This window comes from Mobula birostris, chromosome 5 (assembly GCF_030028105.1).
Source record: "Mobula birostris isolate sMobBir1 chromosome 5, sMobBir1.hap1, whole genome shotgun sequence".
NCBI classification, from domain to species: domain Eukaryota; kingdom Metazoa; phylum Chordata; class Chondrichthyes; order Myliobatiformes; family Myliobatidae; genus Mobula; species Mobula birostris.
Genome location: NC_092374.1, coordinates 34,369,526 through 34,389,811, shown reverse-complemented (window position 1 = coordinate 34,389,811; position 20,286 = coordinate 34,369,526). Strand labels below are relative to the sequence as shown.

At 37.6% G+C, this 20,286-nt stretch overlaps 1 protein-coding gene across 4 annotated transcripts in view; it reads right to left on the bottom strand.

Moving 5' to 3' along the window:
- ap3b1a (adaptor related protein complex 3 subunit beta 1a) overlaps positions 1 to 20,286 on the bottom strand; it is a 242,475-nt gene that overhangs the window by 40,493 nt on the left and 181,696 nt on the right. For all 4 annotated transcript variants that reach the window (XM_072257854.1, XM_072257856.1, XM_072257857.1 and 1 more), the window contains exon 23: positions 1,993 to 2,224. In XM_072257854.1, coding sequence (XP_072113955.1) covers positions 1,993 to 2,224 — 232 coding nt within the window. The remainder of the gene's footprint in view (positions 1 to 1,992; positions 2,225 to 20,286) is intronic.

Below are 20,286 nucleotides of genomic sequence, written 5' to 3'. Positions count from 1 at the left end.
TGATCTTCACCTGTGCTGCATCATCCCATGCTGCCAAGACAACGTGTAAGACTATGACTTAACTTTTTGAAGTCTACTAAATATTCCCATTCTTCCTAATAACATTCAACCATTTCAAGCAAACTTGTGTGGTAACTGGTTCAAATGATCATTCTTCTCATCCTAGCTTACATGGTAACCTTATTGAACCAACAGATATACCGCAGTCAAGTCCCATTTTGCCCAGAATTGAGACTTACAAACATATTTCCATCAGGATTAGGTATACAGTGAGGGATTAGGATGCTAAAGGCAAATACCTTCAACTATTCACTTATGTAAATACACAGAGGATATTTATGACTAATAGGTGTATTGTGACCCAATAACTTAAAGCCTTAGCCAACACAATTTCATGGAAAACGTATCTGAATTTCTTTAAAAATAATCTGTGATTTTTCATAAAAATTTGCCCCTCCACAACTTTGATCTGTTTTTATTTACTTTATTACAGTAAATACAGTTTTTTATAAATGTTGATACTAAACCACTCCAATTAATAAGATTATCATGACCTCAACTGCATCCCAAAGGAAAAGTGCAAATAAATAGGAGAAATCTCACAGGCAACTGGGAAAAAATTAGCAAAGGTAAGATAGAAATATCCACACATACATGTAATACTGCTTCATTCCTCAATTTTAGTAATGAACAAGGGTTGGAAGTGTACAGTGGCATACAAATGTTTGGGCACCCTGGTCAAAATTTCTGTTACTGTGAATAGCTAAGCGAGTAAAGGATGACCTGATTTCCAAAAGGCATGAAGTTAAAGATGACACATTTCTTTATTTTAAGCAAGAAAACTTTTTTACTTCCATCTTTTACAGTTTCAAAATAACAAAAAAGGAAAAGGGTACGAAGCAAAACGTTGGGGCACCCTGCATGGCAGATCTTAGCAACACCCCCTTTGGCAAGTATCACAGCTTGTAAACGGTTTTTGTAGCCAGCTAAGAGTCTTTCAATTCTTGTTTGGGGGATTTTCACCCATTCTTCTATTTTAACTTCATCAGTCCACAAGACTTGTTTCAAAAATGCATCAGGCTTGTTTAGATGTTCCTTTGAACTTTTTGAATAGAACTTTTTGGGCCGCAATGAGAAAAGATATGTTTGGAGAAAAAAGGGTGCAGAATTTCACGAAAAGAACACCTCTCTAACTGTTGAGCACAGGGGTGGATCGATCACGCTTTGGGCTTGTGTTGCAGCCAGTGGCACGGGGAATATTTACTGGTAGAGGGAAGATTGAATTCAATTAAATATCAGCAAATTCTGGAAGCAAACATCACAGCGTCTGTAAAAAAGCCGAAGATGAAAAGAGGATGGCTTCTACAACAGGATAATGATCCTAAACACACCTCAAAATCCACAATAGACTACCTCAAGAGGCGCAAGCTGAAGGTTTTGCCGCAGCCCTCACTGTCCCGACCTAAACATCATCGAAAATCTGTGGATAGACCTCAAAAGAGCAGTACATGCAAGACAGCCCAAGAATCTCACAGAACTAGAAGCCTTTTGCAAGGAAGAATGGGCAAAAATCCCCCAAACAAGAATTGAAAGATTCTTAGCTGGCTACAGAAAGCGTTTACAAGCTGTGATGCTTGCCAAGGGGGGTGTTGCTAAGTACTGACCATGCAGGGTGCCCAAACTTTTGCTTCGGGCCCTTTTCCTTTTTTGTTATTTTGAAACTGTAAAAGATGGAAATAAAAAAGTTTTCTTGCTTAAAATATTAAAGAAATGTGCCATCTTTAACTTTATGCCTTTTGAAAATCAGTTAGTTCGTCTTTTACTCGCTTAGCTATTCACAGTAACAGAAATTTTGACCGGGGTGCCCAAACTTTTGCATGCCCCTGTATTTGGCTATCTTATAGTTAGAAAACGTGTCACAAAATGAGTCAAGAAATATGCAACCTTACACAACATTGTACAGGATATCACACAAATGCTGTATTTCAGTACCTATTTTATGGAAATCATGCATTTTCACCCCTGACGCAAGCTTCCGCTCCCCGATTTGGATATTCCGTATTTCTTGGTCAGAGCTGTTGGTGAATGTGATATGAACAGATACCATTTTGGGGTTGTAAATACATGGTTGACGTGGAAAGTGATATTGTGCGCCAAGACCCTTTCCAGACATTCGATGAAGTAGCTCATATGATTTTGCCGGAACAAATACGGGAGTTGTAACCTAAACATAAAAACACACACACATTAACTTAAACAGGAAACATATATACAACAAAAAACATTTTTTCAAATAACTTACATTTCTAAGTGGTTAAAAGATATAAAAATATGGGGTGCCTTCTTTGTGCTGATCATCAAAAGTCAAATTCTGTACTGAAAGTTCATTTTCTTACTTCATTTGCAGCTCCTTTCCATTTGGAATTAGAATATTACTGTCTCATGCATTGAGATATAATGAAAAACTTTTGTTTTGCAAGCCAACCAGATAGATCCTGCCGTGTATAATTACAGGTAGCATAAAGAAACCAAAATGCAAAATACAAGGAGCACAATGACTTAGATTGGGAGATCAAGCATTCTTCTTTTACCACACGAGAGGTCTGTACAAGTGTCTAATGACAGTGGGATAGAAGCTGTCCTCAAGTTTGGTGATCCACGCTCTCAGGCTTTTGTATCTTCTGCCCGATAGGAGAGGGGAGAAGTTAGAATGACCAGGGTAGGAGAGATCCTTGATGATCTTAGCTGCTTTCCTGAGGCACCAGGAAATGTAGATGGAGTCAACAGGGAGAGGTTGGTTTGTGTTGGACTGAGCTGCATTCACAACCTGCTGCAATTATTTAATGAAGTGCAGCTGATACTGCGCTGATAAACTTTTGCAATGCATGTACTCAAGTTCCATATAATTAATGTTAGTATAATAGAAGCCATGTGATATTATAGCTAGAAAACACACAGAATAGTGGTAAACAGTTGATTTCCCACTTAGGAGTCAATCAGAAGCTAATATTACAATCAATGGACTTTTGATATAGATTGATTTCATAAACTTGGGAATGGGGCTTTAAGTGACATAAACCTAGATATGAAGCTAATAATTACAGAGATATATTAGCAGAATTTTAGAGGACACAGACAGAATGGTAAAATGTACTGACAACATAACAGATAAGTTTTAATGCAGAGATGTGCAAATTAACAGATTAAGACAAATGAGAATCAAAACAAATTAAATGATGCAATTTTAAAAGGAATATGGAAAAAGACAGGATTAGGCTGAACACAAATATTATTTAAGATGACAGAGCACATTCATGTTTGATGCTTAGGAAAAAAGTGACAGCACTGCTATTATACAAAGCAAAAGGATAAAAATTAAGGTAACCTGGCAAAGACATCTGAAGGTTGCAAATATTCAGAAGGAGTAGAATTTGTTTTAAGATACACCCAGTTATAATAATCTGGAAAGTCTACATGAATAAAGATGCAGCTTTAATGGTAACCATCAAAATAGAACAGTGTTTACGCTTGAAGGAGATAAGTATACAGAATGATAGAGAAGCAGCTGACTAAGCCTAATTGGATAGTATTTCCATTTTGCGCTGTAAATATCAATGCTTTCAGTACGCATTTTATATAACCTAGAAATAAACAATTGAGTTAAGCTGTTCAATTATTACACTTGTTTTATTTTGTCTTTTTGGACAATTTGATGAGCAGCACAATGACCTTTAAAAAGCAATTCAAGAGCAAAATAAGTAGTTCAACAGCAGAGCTGCACAAGTTCTAATCTACTGCATATTCCCTAATTATCTCACTAATAAAAGTTCTGTCAGAAAAATTTATGGATTATAACAAATATTGTACTGTTTCCCTAACAATGAACAATTAGTAAAAACTGGGTATTTTTGATCCATTGTAATCAATATTTGCAAATTTATTTAAGGAAGTTTCAAACAACAGTGATTTGTTGTTTTACAGTAAGTAATCTGAAATCTTTAAAATTGTTACAACTACATCAGCCAACTGTTAGGTTTTGTAAATGTTTTTTTTATTCAGCTGCTGGTCACACCATGATTATTCCTAGAATATTTGTTCTAGGATGCATAAAAGTAGAGAAATCTGAAGAAAACGCTTTGAATGAGGAACATCACAGGATCTAGAAGGCCTAATGCACTGAGAGGATACCACAGACCATTCACATATTTCATCTGTTTATTGCGATAAGCAAATAGCCCGTGGAATGACAGTGCACATAACTGTCAAATGAGTAACACTTAGGTTTAGTGAAACATTTATATGGGCCTTTACCTCTCTTAAAAACAGACAGCATCTCTCAATGTCATCTGAAAGAAAAGTCTTACATTTTTAACACTTCACTAAAAAATAACTGAAGAGTGTAAAATGACAAATACCTTGTGCAGTTAGCTGGTAATGGACCATACTCTCAACTCATTTAGATTTATGCAATATAAACTTGTCACTAATAATTAATTTATGAGACAGCTGTTCCCAGAACCTTCCAAGTCTATCGTTATGGAAGCTCTTAAGCTATACCTTCAAAAACTGGAGGAGGTTTCAAAGCAATCTTTTAAATAAATAGACAGATCTCTAATAATCTAAAAGCAAAGTAAAATCTTAAAAACAACAGGTAGCACAATGAACTAAATTAGGTTAACTGGAAATAATATTACTGAATGCACAACTAAGCACCTCTGAAAATTAAAGGCTCTGAACGTCTCCACATATGCTTTTAGGTAATGGTAACTTACTGTGGCTCTGTTTGTAAAGCACTTAGTGTCACTTATAGTTAGTGCAAGCAATAGTTCAAACAATTTGTCTATTTTGTATGAAATAAAAATCTATTTGCAAGTTTCTGAGTTTTATGAGGTGATGCCATTGCTTCATTAATAATCAACAGTTCACCGTTCCAGTCATTTTTCACAGGAATTACACCCAAAGACAAGTTTTATTTTTGAATTCCTTTTTTAGGATGCTGTGCATGGTATGTCATATTGTTAACGTAATACATTCCACATGAAGTACTGAACCAGTGGTTTGCTTAAGTTAATTTTTAAGCAGCCAGTTCCAAGATAGCCAAGGATGATAGCAAGAATGAATGAAGCACTTGGAATGAGGACCAGTCAGGGGACTGACACAACTTTCATTTCAGTAGCATGCTACCTACCAATATTATGCACATAAACCAATTCCTCACATAAACCTGATGTAGAAATGTGGATAGAAAACTTAATTCACTAAGGGAAATATAACCGCAAATTGTTGAGGGCTAAATCTAACAGCTTTTGGAGGGGTATGATTTGAGTGGGCAACTTTGCAAGTAGAAGGAAGACACAAAACTTTCATCTCTATTCTACATAATTAAACATACAGCTACACAACTTGCTTTCGTTACTTCAAGTAATATTGTGCTGAGCAACTCTACCAGTGATCCAAAGTAGAGGGAAAAAGCCAACATGAAGCACTGATCAGTGGAGAACTAATCTTCAGCGATTAAGAGCAGAAAAGCTTATTAGATGCATACTAGGACCATGAAAATGAGTCCAGAGAGCTATCTGCCTTTATTGGAAGGTAGATAAATCGGAAAGCAAATTTATCTCATTCTCAAATGAAGTAAGAAACATGTAGTCACTTTACAATTCAACCAGAACCAACGAGACAACTCCAACAAAATAGGACTTCCCTTCACACAAAATACTCCAGTGTTAAATCCTCAAGCCAAATGGTAACCAAAGGCAGTAAACGGTCCTTAGTTGTAATCACAAGACTAATTAACCAAAGATTTTCCATATGCTTTTAAAGCAACTGCAGTTGCACTATTATACACAAGCTAAAACACAATTTTATATAAATTCAAAAGACAAACATTACTATAAACTTTAGCTTCTAATTTTAGTATATATTTATAATATAGGTTAGCTCGTTTTGCAGGGCTCGTCGGGAGAAGGGGATTGTGTTCATAGAAAGGGGCCCGTATCATGTTTTTTCATAACACAAAGCCTTATTTTTGTCTATTTATTTACTTTATTTTTTTTACACAAATTCTGTAAGAGTGAACATTATTCTGTATCTCAAATTTTTGGGCAGTGATTTGTGAGGGTGAATTTCTGCAATCCAAATGACCATATGGTCAGGGGTCAGAAAGACTGCCTACAATTACTGCATCATAAGTTTATGTTGGCAGGTTAAATATGCAAATGGATTTAAACAAGAAATATAACAAAATAGAAAATGTTTCACTTTAGAACAGGTACTATCTGATCACTGAATACCAGCGTATTTTAATTTTCATCCCACTCTTCAAGTATCACTTCACCCAGAACTATACTTAATCTTTATTTTTTTTTTAAAGAAGAATTACAGCAGGTGAACTATTAGAAGAATTAACAAGCAGAACAAACCAACCTCTGGTTTGTACATTCAAGCCAAAGAGCTTTTGTTCAATATCATTCAAGGAGCACAATACAAAGTCCCTATCTCAATAACCCAATCTGTGGAAAAGGACATTTAAATTCACAGACTGGGATATCTTCCTGTTTACATTGAGAGCTGCGTAGAAAGAGAAAATGTGCATCATAATCCCATGTTCTTGTTTGCCATTTTCATTTTCTTCCTGTGAACTATTAGCTTACTCTGTTCAAACAACGCAAATTCTTAAATCGCCAATACAATATTCTTAAAAGAAGCAATGCCAGCTTTGCACACAATGTCATTACTTTTGTTGAATATAGGTATACTGCTAAATTATTGAACAATGTGCCTTTCACAACATCTTCCACATTTGCAGCTTCTGCCACCTGGAAGCACAGAGACAGGAGCTACAATACATGGAACACTTCTCTCTAACTCACATGATATCCCACGAGCTTTCATTATTCTTTCTCTACCAGAATCAGAATCAGGATTAATACCACTGGCATATGTTGTGAAATTTGTTAACTTTACAGCAGCAGTACAGTGAAATACATGATAAATAGAATGAAAAAAACAGAATTACAATAAATATATATATTAATATTGGTTAAGTTAAAATAAGTAGTACAAAAAAAACAGAAATAAAGAAAGTAGTGAGGTAGTGTTCATGCGTTCAATGTCCCTTTAGGAATCGGATGGCAGAGGGGAAGAAGCTATTCCTGAATCACTGAGTGTGTGCCTTCGGGCTTTTGTATGTCCTTCCCAATGGTAACAATGGGAAGAGAGCACGTCCTGGGTGATGGGGATTCTAATGATAGGTGCCACCTTCCTAAGGCACCATTCCTTGAAGATGTCTTGGATACTACGGAGACTAGTACCCAAGATGGAGCTGAATAATTTTACAAGTTTCTGCAACTTACTTCGATCTTGTGCAGTAACCCCCTCCCCCCCTTCATACCAGACTGTGATACTGCCAGTCAGAATGGTCTCCGTGGTACATTTGAAGAAGTTCTGACAAACCAAATCTCCTCAAACTCCAAATGTCTTGCCTTCGTTGGGGTTTTATATCTTCAAGGATTGTGTGGTTGCGTTTTCTACCAATGCTGTTCCAGACAGATAAACTCACAATAGATAGATTGACAAGAATGCTATCATGTGGATTTATGCCTTGTGTTGGTTTCGTCACATACAAAATACCGGAGGAACTCAGCAGGCCATGTAGCATCCTTGGAAAAGAGTAAACAGTCAACTTTTCAGGCTGAGATCCTTCATCATGTCCTCAGAGGCTGCATAAACAAGTTAACACTTCTGAATATATTGACATTAATGTAAAAGTTTTGCACTGTTTCCTTTAAACACAAGAGATTCTCCAGATGCTGGAAATCTTGAACAACACACACAATATGCTGGAGGAACTCAGCAAGTTAGGCAATATCTATGAAGGAACCCTTCCTGATGAAGGGTTTGGCCCAAAACGCCGACTGTTTATTCCCCTCCATAGATGACAAGATGATCAAACTCCATTCCATGCTATTTCAGGATGATGCTCAATTTTTTAAAGATCATGTTCTATTTTTCTTAGTTGTTTGTGAAAACCAGAGGCCAGAGACATGAATCATATTAAACAATAACATAAAATCTTCAGCTAAAGGCATCTGTTAGTCTTGTGAGACCATGGATCTGCACCTAGAAAGTCTTCACTCTCCAGGGTGCAGGCCTGGGCAAGGTTGTATGGAAGACCAGCAGTTGCCCATGCTGCAAGTCGCCCCTCTCCACGACATCAATGTTGTCCAAGGGAAGGGCATTAGGACCCATACAGCTTGGCACCAGTGTCGTCGCAGAGCAATGTGCCTTGCTCAAGGACACAACACATCGCCTCGGCTGGGGTCACTAGTCCAATGCCTTAACCACTTGGCCACGTGCATTTAATTTAAAAGCATCCAAAGAATTAAAACATTTACCAAATAATTTCATTATCCTGGTTGTATCTTTGCGAAAAAATAGTTTTCAGTATTATTTGTAGATTTATACTACAGTAGCTTATATGGGCAGAGTTCATCAACAATTTCTAGCACCACCACAGTAGCCAAAGACAAATTGTGCAACATACTAAAAACACCCTCAGAAATCAAACAACAGCTTCTATATCACATTAAGCAGAATGATTCTTCCATTGTGGAGTTATTTCATTAAAGTGTGTCTGGATTATGAAACCATAATGGTAATGACTCATTCACTAACAAAATAGAGTACAGCCAGAGAGGATGGAGCTAATAGGTGATTATGATAATCTGAAAGAAACTGCCTGAAAGATGAGTGAAAACAAATTAAACTCTTATTTCAAAGCAAACCCGATTACAAATTTGAAAAACAGAAATAAATACAGCACTACTGAAGGGAAAAGTGCAAGAGAGTGAAGCCCAAAGAGATCCACTCTTGAAAACCCAATGACTTATTGGGCCAACAACAGGAATTCTGCAGATGCTGGAAATTCAAGCAACACACATCAAAGTTGCTGGTGAACGCAGCAGGCCAGGCAGCATCTGTAGGAAGAGGTGCAGTCGACGTTTCAGGCTGAGACCCTTCGTCAGGGCCATTGAGTGTCAACACCAAGACAACTGGTTCACATTCTTATGATCTTGAAAAGTACAATTCTGCAAGTGTGTACATACCTTGCTAAATCAGAAAGCCACCTCTCAAATTTAATCAATCCTCAGAAAATAAATCTTAGTTAAAACTGTAAAGCAATCCCAATATTTTAATTATATTTGTGCTTTAACAGATGTCATATTCAGTTAGTACACAGCCAATTGAAAATGCAGGGTTATAAAAATGAAATATTGAAGAAATAAAAGATATAAAAGCTGTCTTAATTTAGAGCTCTGTTTACATACAGGCAACATATAGTTTCTTAAAGGTAATGCTATTTAAACTGACCTTGCAAATACAAGGTGGATATTCATCACCGCTGTTTGACTAACTCATTTTGTCTGTCAATAAGTAACATCTTAATCTTTGCTTTAGCTTGTCCAGAATTACAGCTCAACAATGCTGTCATTTTTCAAGGTCTGAATTTAGCTTCAACTGCATATCATCACCAGTTGACAAAATGGACATCCAGCAAGCCCTTATTTTACAAACTCTCTTCGCCCCCTGTAATGTAACTATAATTCAGAACAAATTACCTAGCCTTGACTTAGCAGTCTATCTTTGATTTTTCACCACTTCTTTATGAACAAGTGATAAAGCATTTGGAAATGTTGATTGAGGGGGTCTATTATGCTTCAACTTAAAGCTAAGGTGATTGATGCAAGAAGTAGTCACCTTCTGAGCATGCTACAAGGCAGATATCCCTTTTGTCAAATGACCTGAAAATCCTGCTGACGTTCTAAAAGAACCTTCAAGGATACCAGGTAAGAGAATCACTTTCATATTATACATAAAATGTCCTGATGCAGGAGTAGTTTTTGCTTCAATAACCTTTCTGTGACATTCTGTTTAAAACATGTAAAATAAAAATCAAGGAAATTAATTATTTTAATTTCTGTCCTTAGGCACAACTTCTTCCCACCGCTGTAGCATTCATTTTGTGTTGAGCTAAACAATTCACTGATTCATTCTTCCTACAGCAAACCTTAGTTTAATCTGAACAATTATTATCTTCATTCTAAGGTAAAAGGATTTTGAGGAAAGCACTCAGCAAGTTACATCCAAGAGAAAATCTGCAAATTACTTCTATAGGCAATACACATGATCCCTCTCTCTAAATTTTCAGGAGCTATTGACGAGCAAATCACTAACCAGAACACTGTTTACCAAAAGGATTCACCTGAGTTATCTCAGGAAACCAGTCTGATAATACATAAATGCAAATTATTTTATGCTAATCGCCTTACACCAAGAATTTCTACCAATGCGGTAATTTTGGTCAGTTTTTCCCCTGGAGGTCATTAGCCCTTTCAAAGATCTCTCTGCCTCTTCACTGATGTCTTCTCCCTTCCAGCCCTACTTGAAATCCATCTCTTCAACAAAGCATTGCCTCCGCTCTCGGCTTCAACACCTATTTTTTGTTTGAATTTGCTTATGGAATTGCTGTTCAATTTATAAACATTTTGAAAAAATTAAGGCTTGCTCCAATTTTCCATTCCCTTGCCTTGATGTGAAATAACTGCAATGGACAATGGGTTTTCCGGATTTTATGAAGGCCTCTAACTTTCTCTCAATTGTCAGTACTTCTTACTCCTCCCAGTGAGTCTAACCCTTACTCTAAATACAAGAATAACAATTTCTGCCTCTAATGAAATAAGTATAAGTATTTTCAAATGCTTTACTATCTTTAGCCAGGTCCATGTCAAGTTGTTCTTATTTATATGTATTTCTCAAATAGCTCTACACAACCACTGTTGTGATTAGAGGTGTAAATTAGAGCGCCATATTCTTAGCAATAACTTTTATTCATCTTTTGGGATACAAGCACTATTAGCCATCTCCACCTTCTTGCATTCTTATACTCAATCCAATGAAGGTACTCCAACAGTGATATTGGGAAAGAATTTCCAGGATTTAGACTCCGTGAAGCAAGTATGGCAATATTTTTCTGAAGAGACACAAGAGAATGGTCCAGTTTTATTTCTGTCAATACTTAAAGCCAGAATATTAATGGTGGGGCCCAGCAACGGTAAAGTCAAGAGCAGACTCTGTTTTGCTGGAGATGGTCATCTTTGTGGCACAAATATTACTTCCCATCCATTAACCCATGCCTGAATGTTTTTGGGCTGAAGTAACAGAGGTAGAGAAGGAAAATTTGAAGAGCTTGTCTTGGTTCAAGTGCAAAGGTTTGTTGAATTAAATAGTGGTCTGTTTTCATCACATCAGTGTGGGCACAGATCCAGGGACGAAAACTCAAATCTAACCCATGGCATCAAACACATAGACTGCAAAACAGATTACAAACATGATTGAATGTGCCATTTATTGCATTGGCAAAGGTGACCTACATAAACAATTAATGTCAGCTTGTCATTTTTCTGTGATCTCAATGACTTGTTTTATTTTTATGTAGGATGACAAGGGATGGGAAAAAAGTCAAAACAATTTTTGCAGTATGTTCAGCCAGTTCACAATATAGTAAATTCTGTCCAATTTCTTAGCCTAAAGATTTGGACAAAACAATAGCCTAATGTTTCAGTACAATCCCCAAATTTGTGAGATACTTGAATACCAAATTTGCAAAGATTACTCTAATAAATCCACATGAGAATTCACACAGGTATGCAAAAGACTGCACCAGCTCAGACTGAATGCAGAGGCAAGAGTTTGAATGGATAGCTGGTGGTAGCTGTGCAGTAGAGAAGGTGATGTAGATGACTGGCATTTGGCCTCAGTCAGATACAGAAAACCATAGAATCTGGAAGGCTTTCAGGTGTTTCGCCTGCACAAGTAAAACACAGCAGTCTTTATAACACTTATGCCTCACTCTCCATTATATTATATTGGAGAAAACATTGAGGACCATTTAAATGCTGGAAGGACTCTGCAGGTCAAGAAGCATCTATGGAGAAAAATGAACAGTGTTTCAGGTTGAGATCTCAGACCGAATTGTTGACTGTTCATTCCTCTCCTTAGATGCTGTCTGACCTGCTGAGCTGCTCCAGCACTTTGCGTGTATTCCTCCAGATTTCCAGCATCTGCAGAAACTCTTGTGTTTAGACCTAGATGCTTGAAATGAAATGTATCGAGTTACCAAGTTATCATCTTGGCAAATAAATCAAACAGCAGAATTAAATACTATAACTGGTAGAAAACAATTAACAAAATTGCACAACCCTTTCCAATATATTAACATTGACGTTTCGCAAGAAAGCAACCATTTTTATTTTATATCATCTATAATTTAGAAGCAAACCTGTTTACATTCCTCATGAACAATTTTGGCAATCAGTATTAAGTAACTGACAAAAATTCATTTTAAATGTTTTCCTTTTAAATAGGAATCTGAAAAAATATTTTAAACAAAAATGAAATAATGGCTGTGTGGAAAGTAATGCAAATAGCAAAAATCCAATTACTGAGTTTGTGATTAAGTATGGGAGTCTTTCCAATGATCAGACAAACAATATTAATGAACATTGTGTATTGTGCCCTTTGGTATCGTTAGCAATTCAAAACAATGGAAAGTAATTCGCACAGTGAAGCTTACTTAAGACAAGCTCAAACAAAAACTCGTCTCATTCAAGATGAATTCTCATTGTACTATCATGTAGCAGAATACTTTAATTCTTACAGATACGGTTTTTAGTGGTAACATTGTAATCTTCACAACAATATGCAAAATTATTAATATTTTCAGATGGAATGAAATAATTTTACTAAGGATTCAACGAGCAGTTGCATCATCCAGTCAACTGCTTAATAAGAAAGCAAGATTTTGCACTAGTTAAGACTCTGACCACTATACTAAATACCCTTCCATTTAATTAGGCCATCAGTTAATTGGGGCAGCTGCTCTATTGGGACAACTCTTAAGGAACAAAAACTAATCAAGAAAATAGTCGGGATTCCCTCTGTTTATTCGGAACACTATGCCACTTAATTGGGACAGGGGACTGTTGCCCAACAATTTCTAATTAGCATCAGTCACACCCACTTGTGTTGCCTTTAGACACTACAGAGCAAACACTTTTTAAATAGCGTCACTTGTGTTTGCTTATACTATGTTATCCACCTGGGCCGACAGATACCGATTCAAAAAGCAGTGAGTTTTAATAATATAGTTTTTTAAAATTTTGATTCTGTGTAGGAAGGCAAGAAGATAGTCCATTATCTCCACTCGGGGCCTCTGCTGATCTTGTTCATTTACAATCAATCAAAAGAACATGCAGATTACACTGGATGAATTCCTCTGTTGATAACTATTAGGAACTAATATACAGTTTTATAGTATTGTAACCATATTGATAGTTACTCATTTTATTTAGCTATACAGTGTGGAGTAGGTCCTTTCAGCACTTTCAGCAATGTTGCCGCAGCAACCCACATTCTGGTTGTTGTGTATTTTATTTAAATGCGTAATTTGCTACTCATTTAACGGTGTGGCCCTCTGTTGGTCGAAGTCAACCATGGCTGTTGCATTCTAGCTATCTACATTGTGGGTGCAGTGCCGTCTGTGGCTGACGAGACCAATGCAAACGTGGCAGTCTCTGTTGCAAAGGTCACATTTCTTATTGGCCTCAGCTCTGCTGGAGATGCAGCATTCCTTTCTGTGCGCCCATTTGTCTTCTGCCGCATTAAGGAATTTTTCCTTGCCTGACTTAAGGTGTTGTTTCTGCAAGCTTCTCCATGTGTGTGTTGACTGCAAATTCCTCCTAGGACTCAATGTTGCTGTCCAGTGCCTTCACGACTCGCTTGCAGATGTCCTTGTAGCGTAAATGCGGGTGGCCAGCTTTGTGCTTGTTGACTTCTTCATTGAAGGAGAGGTTGTCACTGATGATGGACCCCATGTATATGAACTAATGAACACCATCCAGTTTGTAGTTATCAATGATAATGACTGGTGGTGTTTCCACATCTTGTCCCAAGACGTTTGTCTTTTCCAGTTTCATAGTTAGACCAAATTCCTTGCAGGCCTGGGAGAAGCGTTGCATCAAGATCTGGAGGTTCTGTGCTGTGTGTTGTGACTGCTGCATCATCAGGAAACAGCATATCTCTGATCATGGGCCTCGCACAATTTGGTTTTGGTTCTTCGGCAGGCGAGGCTAAAAAGCCTGCCTACTGATCTAGCAATGTGTCCCTCACTACAAAGCCTACACCATTCTCTGTGGGTCCTTCCCTTCCCAGAAAAAGGTGTAGTTTTTCTCCTCAGCCAGATGTGCCTCCTGGAGAGTAGCTATGTCCACATGAAGTCTCTTGAGCTCCTCATTTATTAAAACTGTCTTCCTGACATCATTGGTACCTTGGAGGTTATCAGAGAGGAAAGTCATCATTGTTCAAACATTCCAACATCCCAGATTTCTTTCGCATGTTGTCTTTCCTGGTGCAGTGTTTTCAAGTCTGCAATACGGATAATACCTAATCCCCAGGCACCCAATGAAGAAAGTAGACGGTGGTAGGACAGCACCTTTTTGACTGGGGGCTGTCCAGTGAGAACCAAGAATCTCTCCCACTGTCAGAATCAGCCCCTGGCACCACGCTCTATGTCAATCCAGAGCAGTAGCTTATAACCTGTAAATGCTGCTTCCTGTGTTGTGTCCTCTCCTGAATAGTGTTTTCATGCTGCAAGGTGAAGTTAAGCCAGTATGCAAGCTAGAGCAGTACAATATGGAGAGCAAACCATTGCTCATGCAGTTGACTCCCCTTCTCCACACAGCTGATGAATCCAAAGGAACGGCAGAGATCAATACAGACTGGAACCAGCAGTATCACAGAAGTTGCCAGTCAGCATTGAATTCAATGTAGGACTACCTTAGAGACTCCACCTCCTGATTTTTCCTTGGGGTTTACTCCTGATACCTTTCCAATGAGTGGATATAGCCGCAAGGCAGTGGAGGTTTGAGATCAGAGTTTCCCTTCTAGATGACCTACCAACCTCATTTGAAGAGCCCCATCTGCCTGAAATGACTGGTTTTAAGGCATCAGTATCCTGCCTTTGCCACTTCTCCTGTCAGTAGCTAAGCCACACGTGAAGGCCAGGAGTTGGACGTGCTTGTCTGAGATTATTTGAGACGCAAGTCATTGGGAACATTTAATAGGCAGTGGGAGCTTATCCCCACTAGCCTCTCCAACCACGCCCCCCCCCCCCGGCACCCCTATGGCCCATGACAACCTTGGGGAACGGTAGTTTGTCTCCTTTTTATACCTTTAATTATTTTCATGAAACTTCAACTAATTGGGGCAGAAGCTTAATTGGGTCAAAATGCACCGCTCCCGAAGTGTCCCAATTAACCTGAATCCACTGTATATAATTTCTACAGTGAACCAGTGAAGTTCTTATAACACAATGAAGTTTCAGGACCAGAGATATTAAAGTTTGACAGCGACTATTTTGTGTAAACTGCCCAATAGCATCAATCCACTTGAAGCATTACCCATATGCAGCACACTTCTTTGTGAAGTAATTGCACCCCCAACTAATTACATATAGAAAAACTCAAAGCAACATTTACATTCACCTTTGATTTGGAAGATCTGGTTTCTTGACAGCTTAAACTATGATACCTTCTGAGAAAGATGTATTAAGAGAATTTTAAAAAATCATCTATGGCTCAGGTGAAGTATCGTTTCAGATTCTTTGGTCTTAACACTTCTGAGGCTCAGCTTCTGGGTATGACTGTCTCAGAAAATGCTGCAATGCATCTCAGTGTGCAGACCAGGCTATTTAGAGCTGTCACCTTGCCCTAGCCTACTCCTCACTGCACAAACAACAGTTCACACTTACCTGAATTAAACTCTACTTGCTATTCTGCAGCCCACTTAATGCAAAGTTAAAAACTGGTGCATTCTTACCCAGATCATTGATATTGATGACAAACAACAATGGGCCCAGCACAGAGCCCCGAGGCATACCACTGGTCATGGGTCTCCAATCCAAGAAACCACTGTTCACATCATCCTCTGCTTCCTGCCACCAAACCAATTGGGTATCCAATTTTTAAGCCCTCCCTGGACTTGAAGAAATATGCAAGCATTGCTTTATGACTATGCCATTTACGCCTAATGTGCCACAGCCATTATTTTCAGTGCAATATGATGGGGCACAATAACCTCACTTAATGCATTCTGGCCAATTAATAAATGAATTTGTTTTTTTTTAAATAGTGTTTTAACTTTTGACTGAGGCACTTGCCAGTCACTGGAAGACTCATCTATTATTTGAATGTTGGTGTCTGAAGTATTTGAGACCATGTCAGTATCTCACAAAGCTGAACAAAATATATCCAATTGCAATGTAGAATTCTTGATAGCCTTAGATTCTCATGTAGATAATTCCAAAGATTAACTATTCCCTATGAGAAGGTATTCCTCTTTATTTTACAGACTAATTCTCTTAACTGAAAGAATATGTCCTAGTTTTGGAAATTCAGGTTTTTTGCTCCCAGATTTTGGGACTCAACCACCACAGAAATATCTGCACAAAACATATCAAAACCCCCTCAGAACTTTTAATGTTTAACTGAGTTCTGTCCCATCACCCAAGAATCCATTAACCACTACCTTTCTCAAATTTATCCTTAAGAGACTAATACTGTACTTAGCACCTTAGGTCTTGGATCATCAAAGCTCTGTATAGTTATAGCAGTAATTCCTCACTCTTTAAATTTGAGAAGGGCAGTGGTTTAACGGGTTGATTCCTGGGTTATATTTCCTGGAGATCAGAAGAATGAGAAGAGATATCAGTTAAAAATTAAAGGTTCAAATCCCCCTCAGTACTTTTAATATGTAATTAAGATCTCTTTTCATTCTTCTCATATTCAGGAAGTATAACCATGTTCTGTTTCTTCACCCAAGGATCAATCCATTAAACCACTGCCTTTCTCAAATTTATCATTAAATACAGAGACTAAAACTATACTTGGCACTTTAAGTCTTAGATCACCAAATCTCTGTATAGTTAAAGCAAGAATTCTTTTACTCTATTCTGCTCTAAATAAAAATCAAAATCAAACTTGCCTTCAGGATGTGTTTCTGAGTTGCTATCTAAGAACATACAAAACCTTCTGAATGCCACAGATGTGTCAATACCTTTAAATAATACTCTTCCTAGTGAAGTAAATAACCTCATATTTGGCCACCATACATTACAAATGTCATCTTTATGCCAATTACTTGTCCAATCCTCAGATGACCTTTACTTAATTTTCACCTCTTTTTGTGGAACCAATAGAAAATCTGGCAAATCTGGAGTGGAGCTCCTCAGGTGGCTGGACGTCATTGAACATCCTTCCAGCAACTTCTGCAGCCAAGCTGGTGCCAAACCTATTGCTTCATAAGCTTTCCTTTGGTCTACACTGGTGAAGTCGAGAGGGGGATTTTGATGACTGGGCATCTCAAGGATATCCATAACTACCACCCAAGCTTGTGATGATCATCACCTATTGTCCTTCAAAACAGACGGATGCCAATCACCACCACGTTTTCTGTCCTTTAACTAATCCTCTATCCATACGAACTTATTGACTTTAAACACAAAAATTACCCTGCACAGTATTTTGTTTTGATGTGGCATCTTATCAATCCACGAGCATCCCATTACTTACCCTTCTAATCACATTCTCAAAAAAACAATCAATTAACGATAATTTCCTTACAGAACACCATGCTGACTATATTAAAATTATTCAAATAGTGCTTTCTTAAAAATGAGCTCCAGCACATCCTTGACAACGGATGTTAGGCTAATTGGTCAACCATTTTCCATTTTCTCTCTTCGGCTTTTCTTCACTAGCCATGTTATGTTCACTGTTTGCTAACACATTGGAATCTCACCATAATACAGACATTCACAATGAACACATCCACTCAGCCACCTCTAAGATGGCAAATTACAGAACATTGGTCTCTGGAATTTGTCAACCCATAGCCCCGTGACTTTGCTTCTCCAGTGATAGTTAATGTTTCAGGTTCCTTTGGTCCTTTTGATCCTCGGCTACCTACCATTATTGGTACAGATCCTTTGTCTCTGTTAGTTCCTGTTATTGATTCCTGGGTCTAAGCTTTCCAGGGGGCCAAAAGATCAAGGAATTACTTTTTAATCATTAAAATGTCTTGACACTATGCTCACTTTAACTAGCGAGTGGAGTATGCCACTGGTTAGTCGAAGCCACGCGCAAAAATTGACTCTATATCCAAAATAAGGTAATTTAATGTTACAGATTGAATGAGTCCCAAAGACTCGCCACTTGTGAGCTAATTTGACAATATGGGTATTTTGCCCTCGTAAGCCTCTGCCCTGGAATAATGTGGCATGCACAAGTTAACTATGCAAGCTGGTTAAAGTGACTGTATTTGATATCTAAGGAACTCAAGGGGAGTGAGTTTACACTAAGAGAGGAAAAAATCAATTCTAAGGCGGCTGAAGAAACACAGACAGGATACGTCAACAAGAGAGCTTTATTTATCCAGAGAATTAAGCACTGTCAAAGGCTCACTTGGACAAATGGCCTGCTATTATGGTGTAACTCAGCTGGATTCCAACAAAAGTTGGAAATAATGAAGAACTTTAATTACATGTAGTCAGCTACAGATCACCGTATCTGGCTTCCTCAGTGCTTTTGCACTCAAGTATTTCCTGCTTGTTTTTACTAGCTCCCTTTTCCTGAACTGGAATATCATCATCCCACAATGTAGAAAGACATTCATGAACAAATTATGCTTGCATTTTATTTAAAGTGCCTCCCATTCTAATTATTCAGATCAGACCATGTGGAGAAAAATTTAAAAAAAATTAAGCCTCAAAAATATAAGATTTATTAGTGGAATTTTGAAAATAAGTAGAAAAAACAGAAGGTTAGTTAAAGCAAAAGGTGCTAAATGAAAGGAGTTTGGTCAGTCATAATTCAGTTATTAGGCAGAGTGAGCATAAAATTGCTAAAACTTCAGCACTAATTATGCAATTTCAGTCAGACAACCCATAAAAATAGCTGATGTGGAAAATGGAAATGTCATAACACATTGTGGGTGGTGGGGGTAGGGAGGGGTGGTCATTCCTACATGGGTAAAGGGAGTTAGTAAAAGCAGGCAAGGAACAGCTGACTGCAAAATGAGCACCAAATACGATTTGGGATTTAATGAAGAAATGTGATTACCAGAGTATTCACCTATAAATCATAGAAACCATGGTTCAATACATGTAAAAATAAGATTCTGTTGCAAAAAGGTCTCTGCTGTTGTCAACATCACATTAGAGGAAGAAAACAGATGTTGTTTATGCTTATGCGTGCAACACACAGCACCATTCCTCAGGGCGTTTATTACCTGTTAAAAAACAATCTTTTGGTGAGTGGCAGTTCAGGGTTTTTGAGAGCAGGCTGCAATATTTCTTCGGGTCTGCTGAGTCATAATTAAAGCTGAACCAAGCGGAATTGGAGAGGGAAGGTCAGCAAGGTGGCGTATGAGAGATGAGGCTGGGCTGATGGGCACCAAATGAACAAATTATGATGGGCCCCACTCAATGTGATGAGGTCAAATGCTTGTTTCTACCCACTGACAGTTCAATTTCCCTGAAATGTCTCTTGATTCACTATGACCTAATTATGAATGAAAAGTTATCAACTGCCCACACTAAGAAGAGCTTAAATACTATTTTGCCAGAGCTCCTAATGTCAAAATGTTATTAGACACTGCATGTTGGCCTGGAGTTTTTCAAACACTGTGCGAGTTAATCTAAAACACAAGTGATTGCCATGTAATAATTTTCTAAAAGGGTGAGCTGTACACTCAGAATCATTAGATTTGATTAAGTAAAAGAAAACATAACATATAATTAGAAAATATTTAAATTTCCTATGGAAGTTGTTTCATCTAATACGTTCTTCAAAGTTTCTCCAATGTTTCACTCAATTTAGTTATAAAACTGTACCTTTTCTGGAGCTAATTAAGATTAAATAGTTAAACTTTTTTTTGCTTAATATAAAAGATTCCCCAATGTGCCACACAGTTTAAGTACTATTTCATTCCAGATAAGATTCAACCCTTGAGACCAATTTTTTTCTTATTAATAATAAAATGAAGTTAATCTTAAAAGATCTGTATTGCATTTATCTGCCATCAATATGATGGATCACAATTAAAAATAAAACTACACAAATCCAATAAAGAAACTATGCCAAACCTAAAATGAGCTTTATTTTAAAAGAA